We start from the raw sequence: 20,398 nt of genomic DNA, 5'->3' as shown, positions 1-20,398 counted from the left end.
TAACATGTTTCATTTTTAATCATGAGCTCTTTTATTAGGGACCACCAACACTTTTTGCTGAGCCTCTGGGATCAAGCCACTAGGTGGTAACACTGCAGCCAGATTTTTCTCAATGAGCACAACAGATTATTTCAACAAGTGTGTGAGTGACATACTGTACGTGAAAGCCAAGTATAGACATTCTACTGTATGATATATGATATGTATGATCATATGATTTTAAATATTGCAAAATAACCAGAATCGATTCACCATTTATGGGTCCAGAGGTTCTGTGCTTAGCAGTAACAAAGAGAAGAAATTAAGATGCTTCAGGTTTGTGCAGACTAGAGGGAGAGAGAGTGGTAGTGGGAAAAACGAAAGAACAAGAGAAAATGAAAGGAGGGAGTTAAAGAGAACACCTTTGTGAGTGACACCTCACTCTAACCTGCCCCTAATAATGTCGATGAAAACAATAAAAAGGACATGATCAACTTCACTGCAGTGGAAAATAATAATAAAACAGCTTCATAACAAAGGGAACTCCTCAGTGTGAACAACAACTTGTTTGGATCAATATGTAGACTTAATTGCAGCATTTTATAAAACAAAGCCTTGTACCTTGATTCATAAATAAAATCATTGTAACAGTACGGAGACTGGGGTTATTAACAAGTGTTTTGGAAAATGCAAATGGGAACACACTGCTAAACTTTGTTTTAGTCAGAAAAGAAATGTGCATGGTTAATATTGCATCTGTAATGTTATTTCAACCAGAGAGATTTTTGCTGTTTGTAGGTATATTGGTCAGCTGTACAGGAGACTGAAAACCAGAGATTGTGTTCTTCATGGCAACATTACCAAAATCTAAAAGGAGAAACAAGAGAACTGTAACTTCGGACGGTAGCAGGAGAAAAAATAATCTCTTTTTCCAAAAGCAAGACATTTCCAAAAATCTAGAGTATGAATGTTTTATTCAGTTTATCCAGGTGCACCAGTTTCCCCCCATGTCCCATGTAGTGACATGCTGGAAATGGGAGATTGAGTCTTCCATGTTGTCTATGTTTTCTGTTCATCAGCCATATTTGGTTTTGTCTTGTGATGTGCAGCTGCAGACCATACTAAAAATAAAACATCTTGCATTACACCACTCATTTATCTGGAGGTCATATGTTGTCATACTGTTTTGCAATAATTGCACATAAAAAAACAGCAGTATAAGGGGATCACGTTTAGTTTATTAGTACAATACCCATGTCCCTAAATATGGATTGTGTGTAAAATGGAGGAGTGGCCGGGGGGGCAGAGTGGTATTGCTGTGCCGCTGCTCCACAGTCCTCAAGTTCTGGGTTTGATTTCAAACTGGGTCACCTTCCGTGTGGAGTCTGCACAGTCTCCCTGTGTGCACTGGTTTCCTCTCACATCCCAGAAGGCATGTGGACTAGTTGAACTGGTTCCCCTAGACTCTGGGCTGCCATCGCCCTGACCAGGAACAAGAGACTTTCTGACAATGGGCTGAAGCCCAACTTGTTGGCGAAGCGGACTTCTCTGCTGTCATTTTCCTACTTTTGCATTTTCTCTGCCCTTGTAATCCAAATTCACTGACCAGTTCCCCCCAGAGTCTAGGGTGTAGATGTTCTAGAGCAGGGGTCCTCAATTCTGATCCTGGTGCCCCCCTCACCTGCTGGGCTTCACTGCAGCTGAGCTCGTTACGTTAACAGATCCCTCACTGAGCCATTGACTGTCCTTGGCTGAAACCTCCTTTTATCCAGGTTTCTAGAAAACACTTAAAGGTGGAACAAAAGCTGTTGAAAAAGAATGTGATTGAAATCTGAGTTTTACATTTGAACGATGTGAATTATCTTTACACACACTGACTTGCACAAGTGCCAAGGAAGTACGTCGTGTCCATTCCTGAATCAGCAGCTTGCTGATGTGCTTTTTTAACAATCTTGCCTTGTCTCAGGGTTCAGAAGTGGTTTGGAACTAAAGTACAGACTGTGGACCTGGAGACTGAGGGAATCTCAAACAAGCTGCCTTAAGTAATATTTAATTTTTTTTTTTTAAATGAATGCAGTAAACAAGGGTGCTTGGCACATTTTTTAATTCGCCTTGTTTTACCTTGCTCTATTCTTCTGCTTTCCTTAACCTCACATTAATCATTTTTGCTGAATGTCGTGGCTCTATGTGGTCAGGTGTACGGTAATATTGGAGATGTCAGGGAATTGCATTTATTCTCCAGAAGCATATTACAAATTATTTTTGAGATTCAGTTCTGAAAATGCTAACCATTAGAAATTGATAATTGTTTGACTGCCGAGACCTTGAATGAACAACATAGACTGTTTGTTTCAATGAATCATTTATGAAATTTGATCATGTCTGACTGCACAATGATGAATGGAAGCATAAATTGAAAGAAAGCAGACAGTTCATATGTAATAACAGGTGGCTGAATTTGTCATTAAGAAGCCTACAGACTGGCCTCAAATTTATTGTTCTCAGTAGAACTCTGTATTCACTCCGCCTCACAGCCTTTTCTCATTTTTGTCAGAGAAAACAATGGTTCTGCAAGATAATAACTCTTAAAAATGAAATTTATACAGTATCAGTATATGGAAGGAAATAATTTAAATCTATTTCTTGTGTTTTGCTTTTTCTGTAGAAGAAAACTGAAAACTGTACATGGACTGGACATTTAATGAGAATATTGAAAAACAATCACTAATAACATTTATTGTTTGTTAAAAAATTGCATTTTTTGTTTAACCTATACAGTTTATATTAGTTTTATTAATTATGAGACTATTTGTTTGACTCTTTCAGTAATGCTCAAAATTCATCAGCATTATTTTTATTTGTTATTATTTGTTGATGTTAAGATTTAATTCACAGACTGTATGATGTTTTCTGTCCTCGTAGCCTCTCATTCTCCTTGATCTCTGCCACTTTGTAGGAGTAATTTCAATCATAATGCTCTCATATATAAGTTGAGGTTTCATCTGTACTTTCTCTAATATGTAACAAAAGAACTTTTTAGGATTAAAGTTGCATCTTTTGTGTGTCTTTTAAACGTGAAAGAAGGACCATTTAAACCTAATATTCTATGCCTTTCTGTGCTCTGGCTGTCCTGTCAGCTGACTTACTGCAGTCTTAAAACTAATTGCTTATAACGAAGGAGGCACCGGTTGATCTTCATTCCTCCTTTACTTGTATCACACCAGTAAAGTCCGGGATCTGAGCTAAAAGGAAATCTGATCAAAATCAAGGAGAAAATCACAGTTTCATCCCGGTAAGATTTTTCATTGTGTGGTGTCTTGACTGAGCAATCTATAAGAGTGAAACAAAAGGGACTCTTTAATTTAAAAAACTGCGTGGGGGCCACAGCGGCTCGCCTGCTTGTATGCCAGTGTGGCATGTGGCATGTACTTTGGACAGCACCCCGTGTTTAGCAGGTACAGCACGGTCACTCAGGGCTTAAGACAACCATTTTACACAGACCCAAGTTAAATTTTTCAAATTCTCAAATTGATACATAAAAAAAAATAAACTCTTCCTTTGTTTTTACCAAAGGTATTCTGGTGTTCTTTGGCTTTACTGAGTATTCATGTATTGTTTTAACTTCAGGAGAAGTGTTTTTTTTTTCCTGCACAAGATGGCGAAGTGGAATAAATGCACTGACGATACAGAACAAATCACTTTTGTGGACAACTCACTGGACGCCAGCTCTCTGAATGCAGGTAACAGACTCACATGGAGACTGTCTGGGCAGACTACAGTTCTCGAGGGCCAGCATTACACGTCTTGGTAGTATTACATTCTTGAGCATATCACGTGCTTTTATGATTTTTATTTTTTAATGTTCGCCATCTTTCATTATTTAGTGCACTTAACTGCAAAAATCTTTACGTGTCGCGTATCATATTGAGTTGCATGATTTGAAATTGTACTGGTCCACAGATAGTAATAATTTTGTTTGCTTTGAAGTCATGTTGCTCGGTGAATCGGTGGCTATATATTATGCTTGTCAACAAAAGAGAAATGAATTGTTCATTATTCATAATGACTAAACATTTCAATAACCATTTTCTTACTGTATTTTATAGAATGTTGGGCTGTACAATATTTTCATTTACATCACTACAGAGAGTTAAACTTCTACTTTTTATCATTTGGGATGCTTGGAACGTTTTAAAAAGCATTTTTCCAGAAGACCTGTTGTCGTTTCCATTTCAGATTGTCTGAAGAACAAAGAATCTGAAGAAATGAAGAAAAAGCTGTGTTCACTGAGAACAGCAATCATTGTAATCTATGTGATTGTTATGTGCATGATGGCAGGTTTCATCTACATTATAGGTATAAAAGAAACCTAATCCTATTTCCACTGTTTCGAAACTATTCTGTTAGTACATTTGTGAGTGGGTTTAGTTTGCCTTGCTCGTCTCCTGCCTTCCTTGTCACAAGCTTCCAGTTGTGTAAGCTCTTCCTTCCTTTCTTCGATGTGCACTTCATTTAATTTGAAAAGACCCCCAAAAAATTCTTTCCACGCACATGGCAGGATACCGGTGATACAGGAATAACTCTCCCCATCTTTAAATTCAGCAAAAGTACAGCGAGGGCTGTATTTTAAAGCAACAGCATTAATCTACCACCGTTTCCAATTACTAAAAAGCTTATCTGCACTTAAGAAGATTTGAGTTTGGCTTCAATTACTTTTATTTGGATAGATGTTGCCAGATATTTCTTGATTTGTATAGTGGTTTTATCTTACAAGTTTCATGTATATATTCATAATGTTATTTTTTTTTCTATTGAAAAATATGTTTGCTCCTAGTTTACGGCACTTCTCATGATTATTGTAAACTATGTAAAACAGTGATTTTTTTTCAAAATTATTCCCTTCCTACTTTTAATTACGTAGCAGGCACTGGGAAGACAATGAGTGAGAGTGCTGTTTCCAAACAGACAGGTGGAACAGATGAGATCAAAGGAGACATGCGGAAGGGTTTTAAAAATGTCTACGAAGACGGTCATTCTGGCTCGCTGACAAAGCTCACACAAAATGTGGAGGCCCTGACTGAGCAGGTTGACTTTGTCAAGGAATCCCTGAGCAGATCGTCCTCTGCCTTGGAGGGCAACATATCAAAACTGACTGAAGACGTGAAACAGCTGACGTACACTCTAGATCTGAAAGTGAATTACACTCTTTCCGTGATACAAACTACTGAGAGCACGCTGCAGGACACAGCCAACTCAATCAATGACTTGAAAGACGATATCAATGGAATCCGTGGGATGGTGAAGTCTGTGAATAGCACCTGCATGGGAGACATCTCGATTCATTCACAGGTACAAAGACATCATTCACCTTTCCCATCTCCATTATCTCGTTGCCACAACTGCGGCATGACTGACAGGCACACAGAAGGAGTCACTAATAGAAAATACACACAGAGGCACAGGTCTATAGATCTGCGAGTCTCAAGGTAGAAATAAATCCAACCTCAGGCTCCGGATCTGTCATAGCGAATGAGGGATCTGGGGTCTCCAGATAGGGTGCTAAACATCTTTTTAGGAGAGGTGTAAATAAATAACTCATGACACTCAGACAAAACAAAAATAATGGTTCTCTGAAGTAGAAAGAACCAATAAACACATAATCCACTAAAGCACCTGTTCTAGGGAAAGCTGCAGATAATCAGCTTTACTGGTTTATTGAAATAAGATTTCAGTCTGGTTTTCAGTCTTTTGACTGTAACAGTCCTTATCAGGGTTTTCAAATTGGGGTGTCCAATCGTTCCCCTGTGAGGCCCCGAATTGTGGAATGACCAGCCACCATTTATGAAGGAGGCTTTCTCCTTTCATCTTTAATTCAATTAAAATAATTAAATTAATTAATTTTAATTACATTAAAACAATATTTTACTAAACACAAACTTTTCTTAATAATATTGTTTGCATCAATATTTACATTTACATTTTGGATCTCTATCAATTGTTATTACTTTTCTTACTGATTTTATTGCTTCTCAGCATGGATTTTATTCTTCTAAGTATTTCTGTCATTTAAGTCTTTGTTGTTTCTGTTTCTCTTGCAAGTATCTTTATCTACAGGGCTATATAAAAGATTGATAGTTTATGAATGTGATTTATAAGTTTTGAGCTGCAACAGTAATATGGACAGTAGCGCGCATACAAAATGATCTCTGTTATATAAATGTAGAAACATCAAACAATGTTTTCCAATAAGTTGTAAAGTCAAGTCTAATGGAATCACATTAACCAACAGAATATTGATCAGATAACTTCTGCTCTTCGTAACTTGTCTCTAACAACTAAATGGTTGAAAGAAAAACACATCAATATTGCCACTGAAGTGAAAGAAGAAATGGCTATTTTGAAAAATATTACTGAGGACCTGAGACTGAAAGACTGGGAACAGTCATTGGCCCTAAGCAACATCACAGCCATCCAAGGTGAGCATGTTAATTAGCATACTTTTCCTCGTATACTGTACATTTGAGCTTTCTTTCTTCTGGAAAATAATTGTTTTTACTCAGTAGCAATGATTTTTTTGGAAAATATTCCAATTTGGACCAAAGAAATTGATTTTGTACATCCAAGATGTAAAACATCCATCACAATATGTTCTCGTTTTTACATGACATGTAATTGTAATTCCTAATAATTAGGTTTCCATAACACTGGGTATGTTTGATTATCATTATAGCATTATGAATAATATCTCTGTTCATCGTATGGGTGTGATATGATTGACAATGTTTGCTAATTCTGCAGAAAGGAACATGAAAAACTCGAATGAGGATCTACAGTATCTGAATCCTTTTACTCTGTGTCTGTCTCCACGCATGGCTGAGTTAGTCACCTTTCCTAAGGGACAGGGACGGGGGGATTGTTCAAGTGTGGTGGCTTTCATTACCCTAAGAATTGTATTTTTTCTGTCTGTTTTTGAGGTCCCCCGGGGCCCAGGGGAGAGAAAGGCGACAAGGGAGAATGGGGTTTTCCTGGGATTCCTGGGCCTCCTGGTACGGATATATAAGGCATTCTCACACAGCTGCACTGGAAAACACTGCCTCAGTGCTGGCAGTCTATACACCAGTGCAGACAGCTGCTGCACGTACAGTAGACATGTGGAAGGTGAATTTGGAATCAAATTTGAAATCTTGGTGGCAAAGTGGCACACCGTAACTCAACACGATTTTTGGAAAGCAGTGGCTTTAAATCGGTGTTGTCGTTTACAATAGGGAAAGGCCTTGCCCGTGAGTCTGTACTTCCTCATCCTGGGAACCGCGTACAGACCCGCGGACACGGGCAGACAGCCCGGGCTCCAGAGAAGGAGCTCCGCGCTTTGTCGTCCCACAGTGCTCCCTTGCAGGGGGTGGAATTTGAGCAGGTGATGGCTTGGGGTCCTTCTGACAAATTCAAGCCTGAGCCCAGGTTAAATTGTCAGGAGGAAGTGATTCAGAGCTCAGTTCTGGTGGGTGCGGGTCTTGCACAGATCCAGTAGATCTCCTGGGAGTCGGGGAGAGTTGGATCAGCAGAGCAGGCTATCCGTGAAAACACCTGTTTGTCATTTACTAGAAAATTAACAAATAAAAGCAACAAGCAACACAAAGAATGGGGGGGGGGGGGGGGGTATAATTAATAAATTTTTGAAAGGATAAAAAAACACAAAATGAAGATGAAATTAAAAAATATAACTTCACTTGCTCTGAAACAGATAGACAGCTGATACAATGACTTTGAAAGACAGTACACTAGCATCCAAAAGGCTCTGGAAGTTATGATATAGTTCATGCACTTTATTTATTTTCCCTGTTTCAGGTGTTCCAGGTCTGCCAGGGCAGAAAGGAGACAAAGGAGAAAGAGGAATTGGGATACCTGGAATCCCAGGTGTGGCTTATACAGTCTAACCATGCAGTACAAAGGCTGGGGCTCACTGGTCATTTTCATTCCCTGTGCTCACAAGCCATTGATTCCTGATACTTCCCACACAAAAACAGAATGGACAACAGAAAACGCTTTCAGACTTTGCTTTTTTCACGTAATGGCTCTGAACCAGCCTCAGCTAAGCAGGGCACACGGGCCACGTCTGCCCATCTTTTTATCAGTGCAGATTGTCGTTTTCAGAAACACATACAGTAGCACTTAAAAGCACTCAAGGAAACCAGGGAAGCAGAGCCTCCCTTCTTCATCCCGAACAGAAATTAGATTTACACAAGACGGGGGTCTTCTTTGTGAGATGACATTTCCAAGGCACAGTTTCACAACGTTGCAACAGACAGTGGCCTATTTTACCTGACAGGCCCACTTGTTCATAAGTGCTTGCCCAACCCATTTCCCGGAAGGACAGTCTGTTTTCAATTTGAAATAGTTTCTATACAGCATATAAACCTGCGTTTTTTCTTTTGCCTGTTTGTCTTGTTTAAGGGCCCCCTGGACCAAAAGGAAGCGAAGGTGTGATTGGGCTCCAAGGTAAAGTAAAGTGAAAGGAGTGCGTTCTAGCTCAGGTGACTTTCCCAAAAAATAAATATAGAGGTATCAAACAAAGAGCTTTACTTAAACAACTTAAATAAAAGTCTTTACTGAGCTTGATTGAATCCAAATGCAGATAAACATTAAAAAATCCAAGAGCTTGGTTGGGTTTTAAAAAGGCAAAAATAAGAATGCAGGTAAGATACTTGTTTCCTTTGTTCAATGGTGGAATGTCAGTTTTCATTGCACTGTATATTTATTTTAGTAACATAATATTTTTAACAGGGATTTAATAGATATACATTTATACATTTTTAATTACAATCCAGACTGTTTTATTGTTGATTTATGGCTCAGAATGTCTTTGGCATTTCTGTTTTTACGATTTCTAGTAAAAAGTCAGAAGGTTATCATGCTCCTATCATACATACATTGAGAACAGTGGATAAATTTACAAAGAGGGAATCTGTAGACAGTTCAGTATAGTCCTTTTTCTCGATATCGGGTTTAGCCAGACTAGTGCCTAAGATAAACTACAAAACATTAGTCTAAGATCTCAATCTACTGTAAAATGAACTAACTACTGTCTGCCCATGTAAAGAGAATCTCAATATACTGTATGTTTAAGCATGCATTCTCCAAATAAGTTATATAAAGTTTTACATAATACATTTTTAAATACATTGCTTAAAGATAAAAAAGTAACATAAGATGAAAAAGTAACAGTACCAAAGCAGAAAAACACAACTTCAAAATGATGTCTCGTTTTCAAAAGGTAGGCAGTGTTTTTATTTATATTGTATATCCTAATTACAAATCCAAGTGATGCCAATTTCTTTTCTTTTTTAAGATCTTCAAAGGCTTAAGGGTGAAAAGGGAGAGAAGGGTGATCCAGGTAATTCAGCATTTGTTTATGAGTGACATTCATTTCTATAAATAATCAGCTAACAAAGAGTGTTTTAACAATGTGATTTTACCGATATCCAAATGCATATATTTACACTTCAGAAAGAGATTTTTAACACTGATAAATTATTTTTATCTGTGCAATGCAGTGTCAGAAAACATGCACAAATTATGTCTCTGTATATACAAAATCCATTTTAATCATAGTACTAGTGTTCCTCATATATTATTATAATAAAAAGCATCATACATGTAGTAAATTAGTCTAAATGTTACTTCTTCCAGATGTTTAATCTTCTGTGGTTGTGTCTTTGTGTGATTCTAAGGTGTGGTAGCTGAGCCTTCTTTTTCTCCTCCTGCTCCTGCTGGTAAGAGCCAACAGAAGACATTGCATTAAAGTAGTTGGGGATCACAGTTCTTACGAAGCAATAATGAACTGGTCCATATGCTTGTTGATTCCTTATGTCTGTTAAAACATTGCTTTGGATATTTGTAGTTTTTTCAATCAAGGCCTACATTAAGAGCAGCAGTACTTTACACTGTAAAATTGCTTTCATGGTGCAAAAACCCTGATTTAATTCTGACCCAAGTCAGAAAAGCCTGACTAAATTGAGTGCAAAAATATTTAATGAGTGAATTAAAAAAACATATCAGAATACTCAATGACATGTTAAACATGTTTTGACTTTCCAGAAACAAATTTTACAATGTAGAGCAGGCACGTGAACATTGTTATACTGTACTGTAAGGATTTTAAAAAATGAATGTGTGATACTAGTCAGCTCATCAGGGGTGTCTTGTTTTCTTATGCATGTAGCTGTTGTGCGGCTGGTTAATGGACTCACAAATAATGAAGGCAGAGTTGAAGTTTTGCATGAAGGAGAGTGGGGCACCATCTGCGATGACAAGTGGGACTTGCTAGATGGAATGGTTGTCTGCAAAATGCTTGGATTTAGAACTTCTTTAAAAGTACATTCAAGCGCCTATTTTGGAAAAGGTAAATACCAACAAGAACAATAATGAGTGTCCTATCAAAGAAAAGACTTTAGGGCATAGTAAGTTAACCACACATCTGCAGACATCAAATTTAGTTGATTGTGCATATATTTCATATATATAAAAGTGACATTTTAAATTTGGAGTTTTATTTTCATATACTGTAGAACATTGTAATGGTCTTTATATAGCAGAGCTTAGAGTTGAAGCTGGGTCCATGAGAGAGGCACAAGGTTAATTCTACACTGAAAAGTGGAAAGAAAATGCAGCAGGTAGCAATCTGAAGATGAGTGGAGAGATTGAAAAGAGATTAGCTGATCTGGAAGATGCACCAAATGTAAGGATAAGTTTCTTTTCTGATGTCTTTCTGGAGTAACAGTCCAGGAAACCCTGTGACAGGATGCAGACAGAAACTGGAACAGTGTAATCTTGCCCTGGAGGGGTAAATGGAGAACTGTCTACGTGGATTTCTGACAGTTCCTCTGAATTGGGCCACCTCCTTTTCTTTCCTGTTTGCTCAATTTTAAAAAGAGGTTTGACTAACAAACCATCACTAAAATCGAAAAGCAGGTGAAGAGTTAGTTTGGAAAAGTTCAAACTAACCCAAGAACATAACAGAGGTTACAAATGAGAGGAGGCTATCTGGCCCCTTTAACTCCATGTACAGTATCTCCTCCGGCCATTCTTCAAGCTAGCGATGTTATTGACTTTGACAAAGGCTGAGCAGCTTTTTCCAGACTCCCTGCAACTTTTGTGGAAAGAAGTTCTTTGGGTTTCTTTCTGTTCATGGTTTTAAATAAAATTCCCTGTTTTTTATTTACTGTAGGATCTGGGAAGATACTCATGGATAATGTTGCTTGTACAGGAAGAGAGAGATCCATTGTTGACTGTACCTTTCCTGGATGGGGCAGGAATGACTGTTCACACTCTGAGGATGCTGGTGTCACTTGTACCACCTAGGTCGGAGTCACAGGACGGACACCACAACCTTGCATTCTATTTTGTTTCTGATTTCACACTGAATGATTTTCTTAACAAATGAAAGTCAAACAATGTTGTTTTATAAACTTTTGCTTCTCATATTTGATTACTGACCATGATGCTTTTGCTTTTTGACTTGATAAACAAGCCGGTTGTTTCTATCACACTTCTGTCTGGAAGTGTCTTCGCTCATCCTGACTCTCTTCGCTGCTCTAGCGGTTTACTCTCTCAGCCTGAGTTCTCCAGTGCAGCTCTGCTGCTTCATGTTCTCCATCAGCTCCCTGTTCCTGCACATATCCTGCTGTCCTCTGCATCACCCCCTGCCCCCTCCCACTGCCAGTCCAAAATATAAAATCGACACATTTCTGCACAACTGCGAGTTATCAATGCAAATTCACACCCCAAAACAGCTTATACTTTAAAAGAAGTGAATTATAACACCTTTGGGAAAAGCACAATACCACAGACTCGCAGAACACTTTCCCTGGTTACCCACACTCAGAGTATCAGTAAGCTGTCGTCAAGCTCTGCACAAAAATTACAATTTCATATTATTTGCATACAGTTTAAGGCATTTATTATGCAGATGTTTGTGACCATTTCAAACAAGCAGCAGTTTGGGCAGATCCTATTTAAGGCAATGTAGAGATGACATGTATTGAAGTTTATTTGGCATGCCATCATTTTGGCCTGGCTGAAGGAACAGCAGCCTGCCCCCCAGGACGAGGCTGAGTGGTCCCCCCACTCCTCATGAGGAATAAGCCAGGGTGCTAATGCAAGGGTGAAGCTGAGGTGGGGGGAGGGGATAGAGAATAAAGTGCAAAGGAGGAGCTCGGGGGGGGGGGGATATTCCTGTGTAGGAGAGTGGAAGTGGCGCAGATTAGAGATCTGACCTCCTTTTTGAACTTCTGTTTGAAATCACCATTAGCACATCAAGTATCAGCACCAAACAAGTGATTGTAAGGTACTTTTTATGCTGATTGGTTTTTAGTGGGCTACTTATTAGCAGGCTACTGGCTACCCGTATAAGATTTGTATAGCTGTACTGAAGTGAAGCCTGTTCTCAGCCATATTAGGCTCCTAACTGTATCAGTGAGCTGTCACAAATCTCTGCACAGCAAACTTTTAAATAAAAAAAAACTTTAATTTAAAGGTCATCCTGAACCTAAGTATCTTCAGCATCTTATAAATTCTTACTATTAATTTGTTGTGATGTTAATCAGCATTTTAAAACCACATGAACAAAAATAATTACAATTTCTATGTGCTTCTGTATACAAATGCTTTCTTTCCAAGAACTGAGAGGTTGGTTTGAGAATTATTATGAGATCTATAGCAAGCAGTATCATATCCTTCCATCTGGAAGAAGACAGGAAATACGTTTTTTGCTCAGAAGAACTAGATAGTGTTATTACATTTGACATTTTCAGATTAGTCTTTTACCTTAAGACTTGGGCAAAGCAGGAGAATCTGTGAAAGCAGCTGCTCAGAGGAAATTAAGAGGAAGGAGTGCCATCGTCTCCATGCATCAAGAAACCCGATAACGATTTCATTAAACGCAAGCCAGGTCTGATTAATTAAAAAAATTGTAGTGTAGTCTACGGTGGCTATAGGAAGCAGAGAAGAATTTCATACATGTTCTGGATACCAAGTATGGTGGCAAGAAGAATCATCAGAGTAACTGTTTTTCATGCACAGTTCTAACTTTAGAAATGTAAACCTTGTTGGATGCAGTTGCTTTTATAAGTAAATTAGGAAATAGCTATTTTAGACTATCTCTAAATTAAGGACATATGACCTGCAGTGCTGCTCTGTGACGCGCACTTCCTGAACATATAAACGAGCACCATCCCTGCTAGATTCGAACTTAAGTTTTCCCACGACAAGACATTTCATCAGGTAAAGCGTGAGGCAAGTGGGAGCTGAAAGCAGTTTGATGGCTGTGACTTCACAGGTTAACACAGTACCGACCCAACCACTTGACCAACATTGACCAAGGTATCCTTCAGGGTCATCTTGCAGCCCTTACTGGACTCTTGGCATAATCTAAATTGTGAGAGAAGTTCTCTGTCTTTGGAACGAAATACTTTCTTAACTGTGCTGAGAATGTATTTGTCCTTGAGGCTGTCCTCTTATAGTCGTCATTAGGCCTAAAGCCCAGAAAAGCCCTGAAAGGCATAGTGTAGCTCAATAAAGGACAACACAGAATAAGTAAGGGTTCTGTTTTCATACCACCACAAATCATATCATTAAAATTATTATGTTCTTCTGTTGAGTCTTTTTATATGCATTTTTAAACTATTTTTATATTTTGTATGTGGCAATAGTTTCTATGCAGCATTTCCGAATTTTATTTGAGGGCAAATATGCACAGTAACCACACAAGTTTATTTTTAAATCACATCACTTGCTTCTATTCTTCCTCCTGGAAGTATTTCACCAGTATGTGAATGACTCATCTGGCCGGTTCAGTTTCAGTTCTCTTTTCAATGATATCTTCAGCGGCACATACAGTACCTCAGCCAGTTGTCTTCCAGCTGGTGCCGTGGCTGTTATGCTCTGATGCCAGCAAGATGTGGAAGAAGACTGAATAGAGGGAACTAGTGTTGGGGTTTATAATCCCATGACTTCCATAAAACACAAAATCAATCAGAAGAAGCAAAACCATTCCCAGAATTACACGCAGTTCTGTCTGTGTGAACACGGTATATTTCTGGATATTTCCCTCCCCACTCTGACTCCGTCACAGTGCTAGCAGGTTGGACTCTCAGCTGACAGATCAGTGTTCAGAAGTGACATGTGTTTAAGAACCAATATTATATTTAGCTGTAGCCTGTGCAGGTAAGCTCTTTGGTATACCTGCCTTATAACAGGTGGATATACTATCAGGTAAAGCATTGTTGAGTGAAGGTCAAATTAGATCATTCGAAACTGCATTTTAATGAAGCAAGAAAAGAGCTAGACAACAGGAACAGGGTTAGGGTTAAGGCTGGGCTCTGTGTCCGAGCCTGCTGTCACACACACTGGAGCAAAATGCAAGTTGTTAAAACCTTGAACACCTGAGACAAGCTTTCTTGAATCATTCAACTCTTCTAATAAATCCTAAAGCTATTACTGCATAGCACACAGCCAGGAGCTGAAATGTAAAAAAAAATGTTTTTCCAATCAGTATTTAGATTGCAAAATTCGGTTTTGTGCTTGAAAACTGAAACAATAGAAAATGTCACCTGTATTTAACAACTGATGAGTTGAAATTCCACATGCCTGGTCTCAGGCTGTAATGCGCTCGCATTGTTATTCTGTGAAATTGCAAACCATTCTCACATACTGTATTTGGATTAGGCCAGTCCTGACCTGGATTCAAATTAATTCTCACAGTGACGGCAGGAGAGAAAGATAAACGGGTGGCAAGCGTCAGCAGTTCATACGGCACGATGTCAGCCACTGAGAGCAGCCTAGACAGAAGAACGGAGAGCAATGTATATTTTAAAAGCACAGGAGTCCTACGAGCCACAGCCTCTTTATCCAAAGCTGTCTGGACCCCTGCTTTCACCTTCATTACTCTGGTTGCACATTCAAAGGTCTGGTACTGTAGGTTGGTGTGAAGAGAAATCTCCTTTCCCAGCCACACGAGAGAAGCACTTAGTCACTGTGGGCTGGTATTTACAGTACATCACTGCTCTGTACCCCCCACCACTGGCTAGCTTCAGCTCCTGTCCTTTTATCTTTCTTTGTGTGACACTTGAGTTGCTTGTCCAGCTCGTGCCAGCCACCCTTTTACTAATTTGTACATCACTTCCTGTAAATTTTCTTTTATGCTACCCGTTTTATTTTTTTGAAAAGTCACCAAAAGTCACGAATGAGGGTGTCTGTAAGCAAAAGAAAAGAGTAATCAATATGTAAGAGCTGTGCTTTGGGGACAGGCCCTTGGTGAGCGTGAGGCCAGTGGAAATCTCTCGGCAGAGGTGAGATGCTCTTTCGCTGTCCCCTTTGCCAGACAAAGCCAGGAAAGCAGGCACAGGCCGGGGAGGAGAGAACAAACAGGCATCTGTTACTAATCCCATGCGGTGACGATATACTGTATGTGTTGAGGGGGAGGTTAACATACTGACGAATATAAAATGAAACCAGGGAGAAAGGTGAGTTTCAATGGGTAAAAATCAGATTGGACTGGTGAGGAAAAAATTAACTTTGCTGCAGTTCTATGTCATTATAATTTTGTATATTGATATGGCACCCTGCAACTCACCACTGGCAGCCCACTGAAGCTGGTGTGAGCCTGGTCAGTACCTGGATGGGAGACCTCCTGGGAAAAAATTAGGCTGTTGTCGGAAGAGGTGTTAGTGGGGCCAGCAGGGGGCACTCTGTGAGTCTGTGAGGGTCCTAGTGCCCCAGTATAGTGACAGGGACACTGTACCGTAAAAAGGTGCTGTCCTTCAGATGAGACATAAAACCGAGGTCCTGACTGTGGTCTCTGTGGTCTGTGGTCATTAAAAATCTCAGGGTCTTTCTTGAAAAGAGTAGGGGTGTTACCCCGATGTCCTGGCCAAATTCTCCCCCTGGTCTTTACCAATCATGGCCTCCTAATAACCCCCATCTCTGAACTGGCTTCATCACTCTGTTCTCCTCCCCACTGAGAGCTGATGTGTGGGGAGTGTACTGGTGCATCATCCAGGTGGGGCTGCACACTGGTGGTGTTGGAGGGGATCCCCATGACCTGTAAAGAGCTTTGAGTGGAGAGTCCAGAAAAGTGCAATATAAGTGCAAGCAATTATTAGTATTATTATTATGAGCAGGAGTCAAATCCCACCAAAATGCAATTAACTTTTTAATTTCAGTTCTTGACAAGGTCAAGATGAACAGTCTCCAACACAAAAAAGATTAGCTGATTCGAGATTGCCTAAGGTCTGTGCTCCATACTGCATGTAGAGCCAGAGAACAGGATAACACAAAGACTCCATGTTGCAGTTTCACCACAGATAACATGAGGAAAATCCCCTCAACAATATTACACCTTGAAACCTATATTGTCCATTACTGTTCCAGAACAATTTCACTTTGACATTCAAAGTATCCCTCCTCATGCGCACGACACAGGTATAAGGCCTGTAATTTATGGTCATCATTTAAGTCATGATGTGTATTCATTGCGGGAAAAAATTATTTATGTAGCCGAAACACATTTCTCAAGGTGTTTCAGTGCATTGAAATTCGCAGATTTCATTGCAATGTAATCTTTGCTTCTTGTGTCATCTGTATTACTTTCAGGTCATTGCCTTGAAAATTAATGATTCATAGAAAGAGTGCTCTGATAAATTTGCCTCACTTTACACTTCGCAAGGGGGTGGTGTCAGTCGTAAGCAGACATTAGAATCCAAGTACAGTAGATTCGATAAGTTATAATAGGATTTAATTCTGAATTCGGTTCTATGACATAAATTTGAGGGTAGCAGGCCATTAACAGGCAGAGGTCTACGTGATAAATTTCCTCTCCCCACAGAGAAAATGTGCAGGACATTCCAGGCAGACATGTTGCAGTGTGGTGATTTCACAGTTACCTGCTGTGTTTCCTTCTAACCCTGTTGGACTCATAAAAAGATCACCTGAATGATGCCTTTGAGTCTTCTGCAAAGCTGTAGCTAGTTGGATGATCAATTTTAAAACACTTTAAAGTTCAAAATGTTGTACAGTTTTAATTAAAAAAACATCACAATTCTAATGCTTTAAAATCAGTTTAATACTAACATACAAAATAATCTTATGACTTAACAATTTTAATCGACCTCTAGAGTGTTTAATGAATTTCATTCTTCATATTATTCCTCAGAGAGAATTAGTTTAGATCAAGGTTGTTCTGCTGTGTATTGCTTTTACAATGTTTCTCCAGTGAACAGCAGAGGATTTCAGATTTTGATTTTTCTATATGTCCAGATCTTAGTCCATCATTTAACGCTAAAACAATTAAACTGTTGGAACAATGGACACATTTTTTTTTTGGAAGCCACACATCCTGTAAATGGAGTTTTATCGGGATCAGCCTGGTTTAAAATGTAACCTCCGCCTTCAATCAGACCCGGAGCACGGCCACACAGGGACCGACAGGCCTAATGGGCAGAGGGATCACCGTCTACTGCAGAGGACCAGGCACAGAGAGAAGACGTGAAAAACAGCGCTAACAAATGAAAGACTATGCACATGCAAACACATTCTAGGTGGGGAGGGATAAGCAGGCGACCATAGCAGATACCCAGGAGCAACCTTCCTCACACACACAGCTAAATCCACGAGAGCCGTGACTCTGTCCTGCTTCAGTCCCGTGATCCTCCTGTCCGTCTTGTCTGTGTGTGGCCAGCCTGTAGGCACTGCACAGAGGATGCTGACAGCACTTTCCTGGAGCTCTCCGAGTTCAGACTGCTTTTAAACCCGAATACTGTCGACTGTGGCTTCTGAAATTGACATTTCAGATTGTTATTGCTGCTAAAGTTATTTTTTATCATGAGCAAAACAAAAATAAAGCTTTGAACTGCATAACAGTGTATGAAGTATATTGTACAGAATGTGTAAATGAAACCATCCGCTACTTACTGTCTTAAGTGTGTGTTGAGAAAGAAAAACTATGGTTGTCTTAGTTAAACTATAAGAACAGTGAAACATGTCATCTAAGATATTAGTAGTTGGATGGAAATGTACTGTATCTACCCTTCATATGTTCATTTTCAGTTCTTAGACCTGTGAAATTAAAACATTTAAAAATTTGCAACATTTCTGTGACATGGCTGTCCAGTCATCTGGCCTTGAAGTGCTGGTGAGTTTTATTCAGTTTTATTTTTTTTGAAATGCTGGTGAGTTTTATTTAGTTTAGATCCTCATGAACTAAATCAGTTAATTAGTGGTTTAAGTGGACTATAGTTTGGGAGTTTTCTTAACCTGCTAATTTCTTTACTGAATGTTTACTTGTGACATTTCATCCATATGGTGCTGTTACAGAAAAAACTGTCAATATCAGAAGAATGCAGGGGTTTGGTTTCAGCAATATCCATGGCCAATGTGTGCAAATAGCAGTCACGACTGTTAAAATAAAACAGCGCCTTTCTTGTTTCTAGGTGTGAGAAGGCACTTTTCTTTTCAGCGACACCAGGCAACTGAAAAAACAGTTCATATTTATGTTCATTGCTGTGATTTCAAGCCCTTTTCAGAGTCAGTCTTGATCATTCATTTAGACGCTCTGAATTAATATCCTTGTAGCTGTGTAAATAGAGGACTACAGCAGGCTGCCCTGGGTTATTACTAACCTCTGGGTTTGATTATGAGACATCCCAGCTACCAGGAGCAGATATGTAGACCAGCAGAGACTCAACAATCTGCAGCATAATTTACTACTGAAAGGACACAGTAAATCCTTGAGAGAGGCAGTAAACACAGCCATTGGGATTTAGCAACAGGAGAGAAGGAGAAGTGTAAAAATGTTTATTCATGCACCACTTGGCATTCCTCGGCTAGGCAGCAGGGTATGCTGTTAATTTTCTATAATTGTTAAAAATTGCACAACTGTCAAACGCAAATCAAAGTTTATTCCAGGACACATCCATACTTTCTGCGAGAGGTGATGGAGTCAAGATGAAGCTAATTTGTCTTCGCTGCACCCGTTCGCTTCGAAAACAAATGGGCCAACAACAGGTGCTCGTGTGCTACGGCTTTGATAATGACGAGGAGAAATATCTCCAATGGCTTTCTGATCTGCACTGATTAGACTTCTCAAGGCTAAATGATAATTAATTAGAGGGCAAAGTATATTAACTGCCTTCCTGCATAGTTTCAGTTCCTCGAGCAGGGCGGGAGAGAGGTAGACCGGCTCCATTCCCTCAGGGGGTCGATTTGGAGCAGCCAGTCATCCTCATGGGAGTCTTTGGAAGGCGAGAGGAAACCTGGCAAAAATCCACAAGAGCACAGGGAGAGACAGTTAAATGCTAATGTGTGGAAGCAGTGCGGAGAGACAGAAAGAACGATAACTTCTAAAAACATAAGGGCGCTAGTATGATTGCAAATGACAGGGGGCCATTCAGAATATCAGGCTGTTTGGTTGCTTTCAACCAAACTGAACCAACAAGCTCATTCAGCCGTTTCCTGAAAGAGGTCAGGCTATCTGCTTTAACATCATGGCTGGGAAGCTTGTTCCTCACTCCTACCTCCCCTTGTGTCAAGATGTGTCTCCACCGCTCAATTCTAATTGCTTTTCTCCCCATGTCTGCAGTGAATGTAGTCTGGTTTTGTGTGACCCTGAGTTCTGTTTAGTTTTAGTTTATTAAAACTGAGTCATCAGTAAAATTTATACTATAGACGAGGGGAAAAATCAGAGGCTAATTCGACTCTAGGCAATCACATAATTTCAGCTTTGTAGACTCCGTCATGTGTTTATGATCACATTCTGTGTGCTGTGTGCATGCCGGGCAGAGAGGCAGTATTATTTAGACTCTCTGGTTGAGTAAGGCGGGAAGCATTGTGGTGCAGTTGTTCACATTGCTGCCTGTTCTGTAAAGCACTGCTTGTGGCCAGTGACAGAGAGCCCTGTGTCACACTGCCTCTCAGAGCTGGGGCCCTGGGTTCAATTCCTGGGGTGATATCTGCCTGGAGTTTGTATGTTCCCCCCTTGTTTATATGGGTTTCCTCCTACAGTCCTGGTAGGTTATTTTTAACCCAGAAGGTTAAGTGCCTTCTGGGAAATTTGGCCCTGGTGTGAGCGTGTGTGGCTGTGTGTGCCCTGGTATGCTGTCCAGGGTGTCTCCAGCCCTGCGCCCAATGCTTGCTGGAACAGGCTCCACGACCCGCTATTGGATAAAGTAGTTAGACATGGACAGAGATACAGTATGAGTTTAGTAAGGTTCAGACACTGAACCGAAGCACAGATTCACATCTTTATGGTCTCGGCTTTTGCTCCCTGCACCCTCAGCTGTTATTCCCAGCCTGTGGAGGTAGTGCTGTGCCTCGTTTTCTGCAACAGCCACAGGTAGTTTGGGATTTAGACAGTGAGGAAAAAGAACCT

The 20,398-nt window shown here is 39.8% G+C and overlaps 1 protein-coding gene across 2 annotated transcripts; it reads left to right on the top strand.

Moving 5' to 3' along the window:
• Positions 1–1,942: 1,942 nt before the first annotated feature.
• Positions 1,943–11,464, top strand: LOC148840385 (macrophage scavenger receptor types I and II-like). 2 transcript variants are annotated; one of them, XM_088923915.1, is made up of 13 exons: positions 1,943–2,021; positions 3,204–3,271; positions 3,635–3,719; positions 4,216–4,335; positions 4,901–5,328; positions 6,269–6,455; positions 6,954–7,025; positions 7,825–7,893; positions 8,431–8,475; positions 9,326–9,370; positions 9,708–9,749; positions 10,199–10,378; positions 11,204–11,464. In XM_088923915.1, exons 3-13 carry the CDS (start codon positions 3,635–3,637, stop codon positions 11,335–11,337), a joined length of 1,407 nt encoding a protein of 468 aa, XP_088780041.1. In that variant the 5' UTR covers positions 1,943–2,021; positions 3,204–3,271; the 3' UTR covers positions 11,338–11,464. The 2 variants fall into 2 exon arrangements, with proteins under 2 accessions (XP_088780041.1, XP_088780049.1); XM_088923923.1 differs by having other exon boundaries at positions 1,950–2,021; positions 3,607–3,719.
• Positions 11,465–20,398: the final 8,934 nt, after the last annotated feature.

This window comes from Atractosteus spatula, chromosome 1 (genome assembly GCF_055471065.1).
Source record: "Atractosteus spatula isolate fAtrSpa1 chromosome 1, fAtrSpa1.hap1, whole genome shotgun sequence".
NCBI classification, from domain to species: domain Eukaryota; kingdom Metazoa; phylum Chordata; class Actinopteri; order Semionotiformes; family Lepisosteidae; genus Atractosteus; species Atractosteus spatula.
The sequence above is the reverse complement of the archived record's forward strand: the minus strand, read 5'-3'. Positions and strand labels throughout refer to the sequence as shown.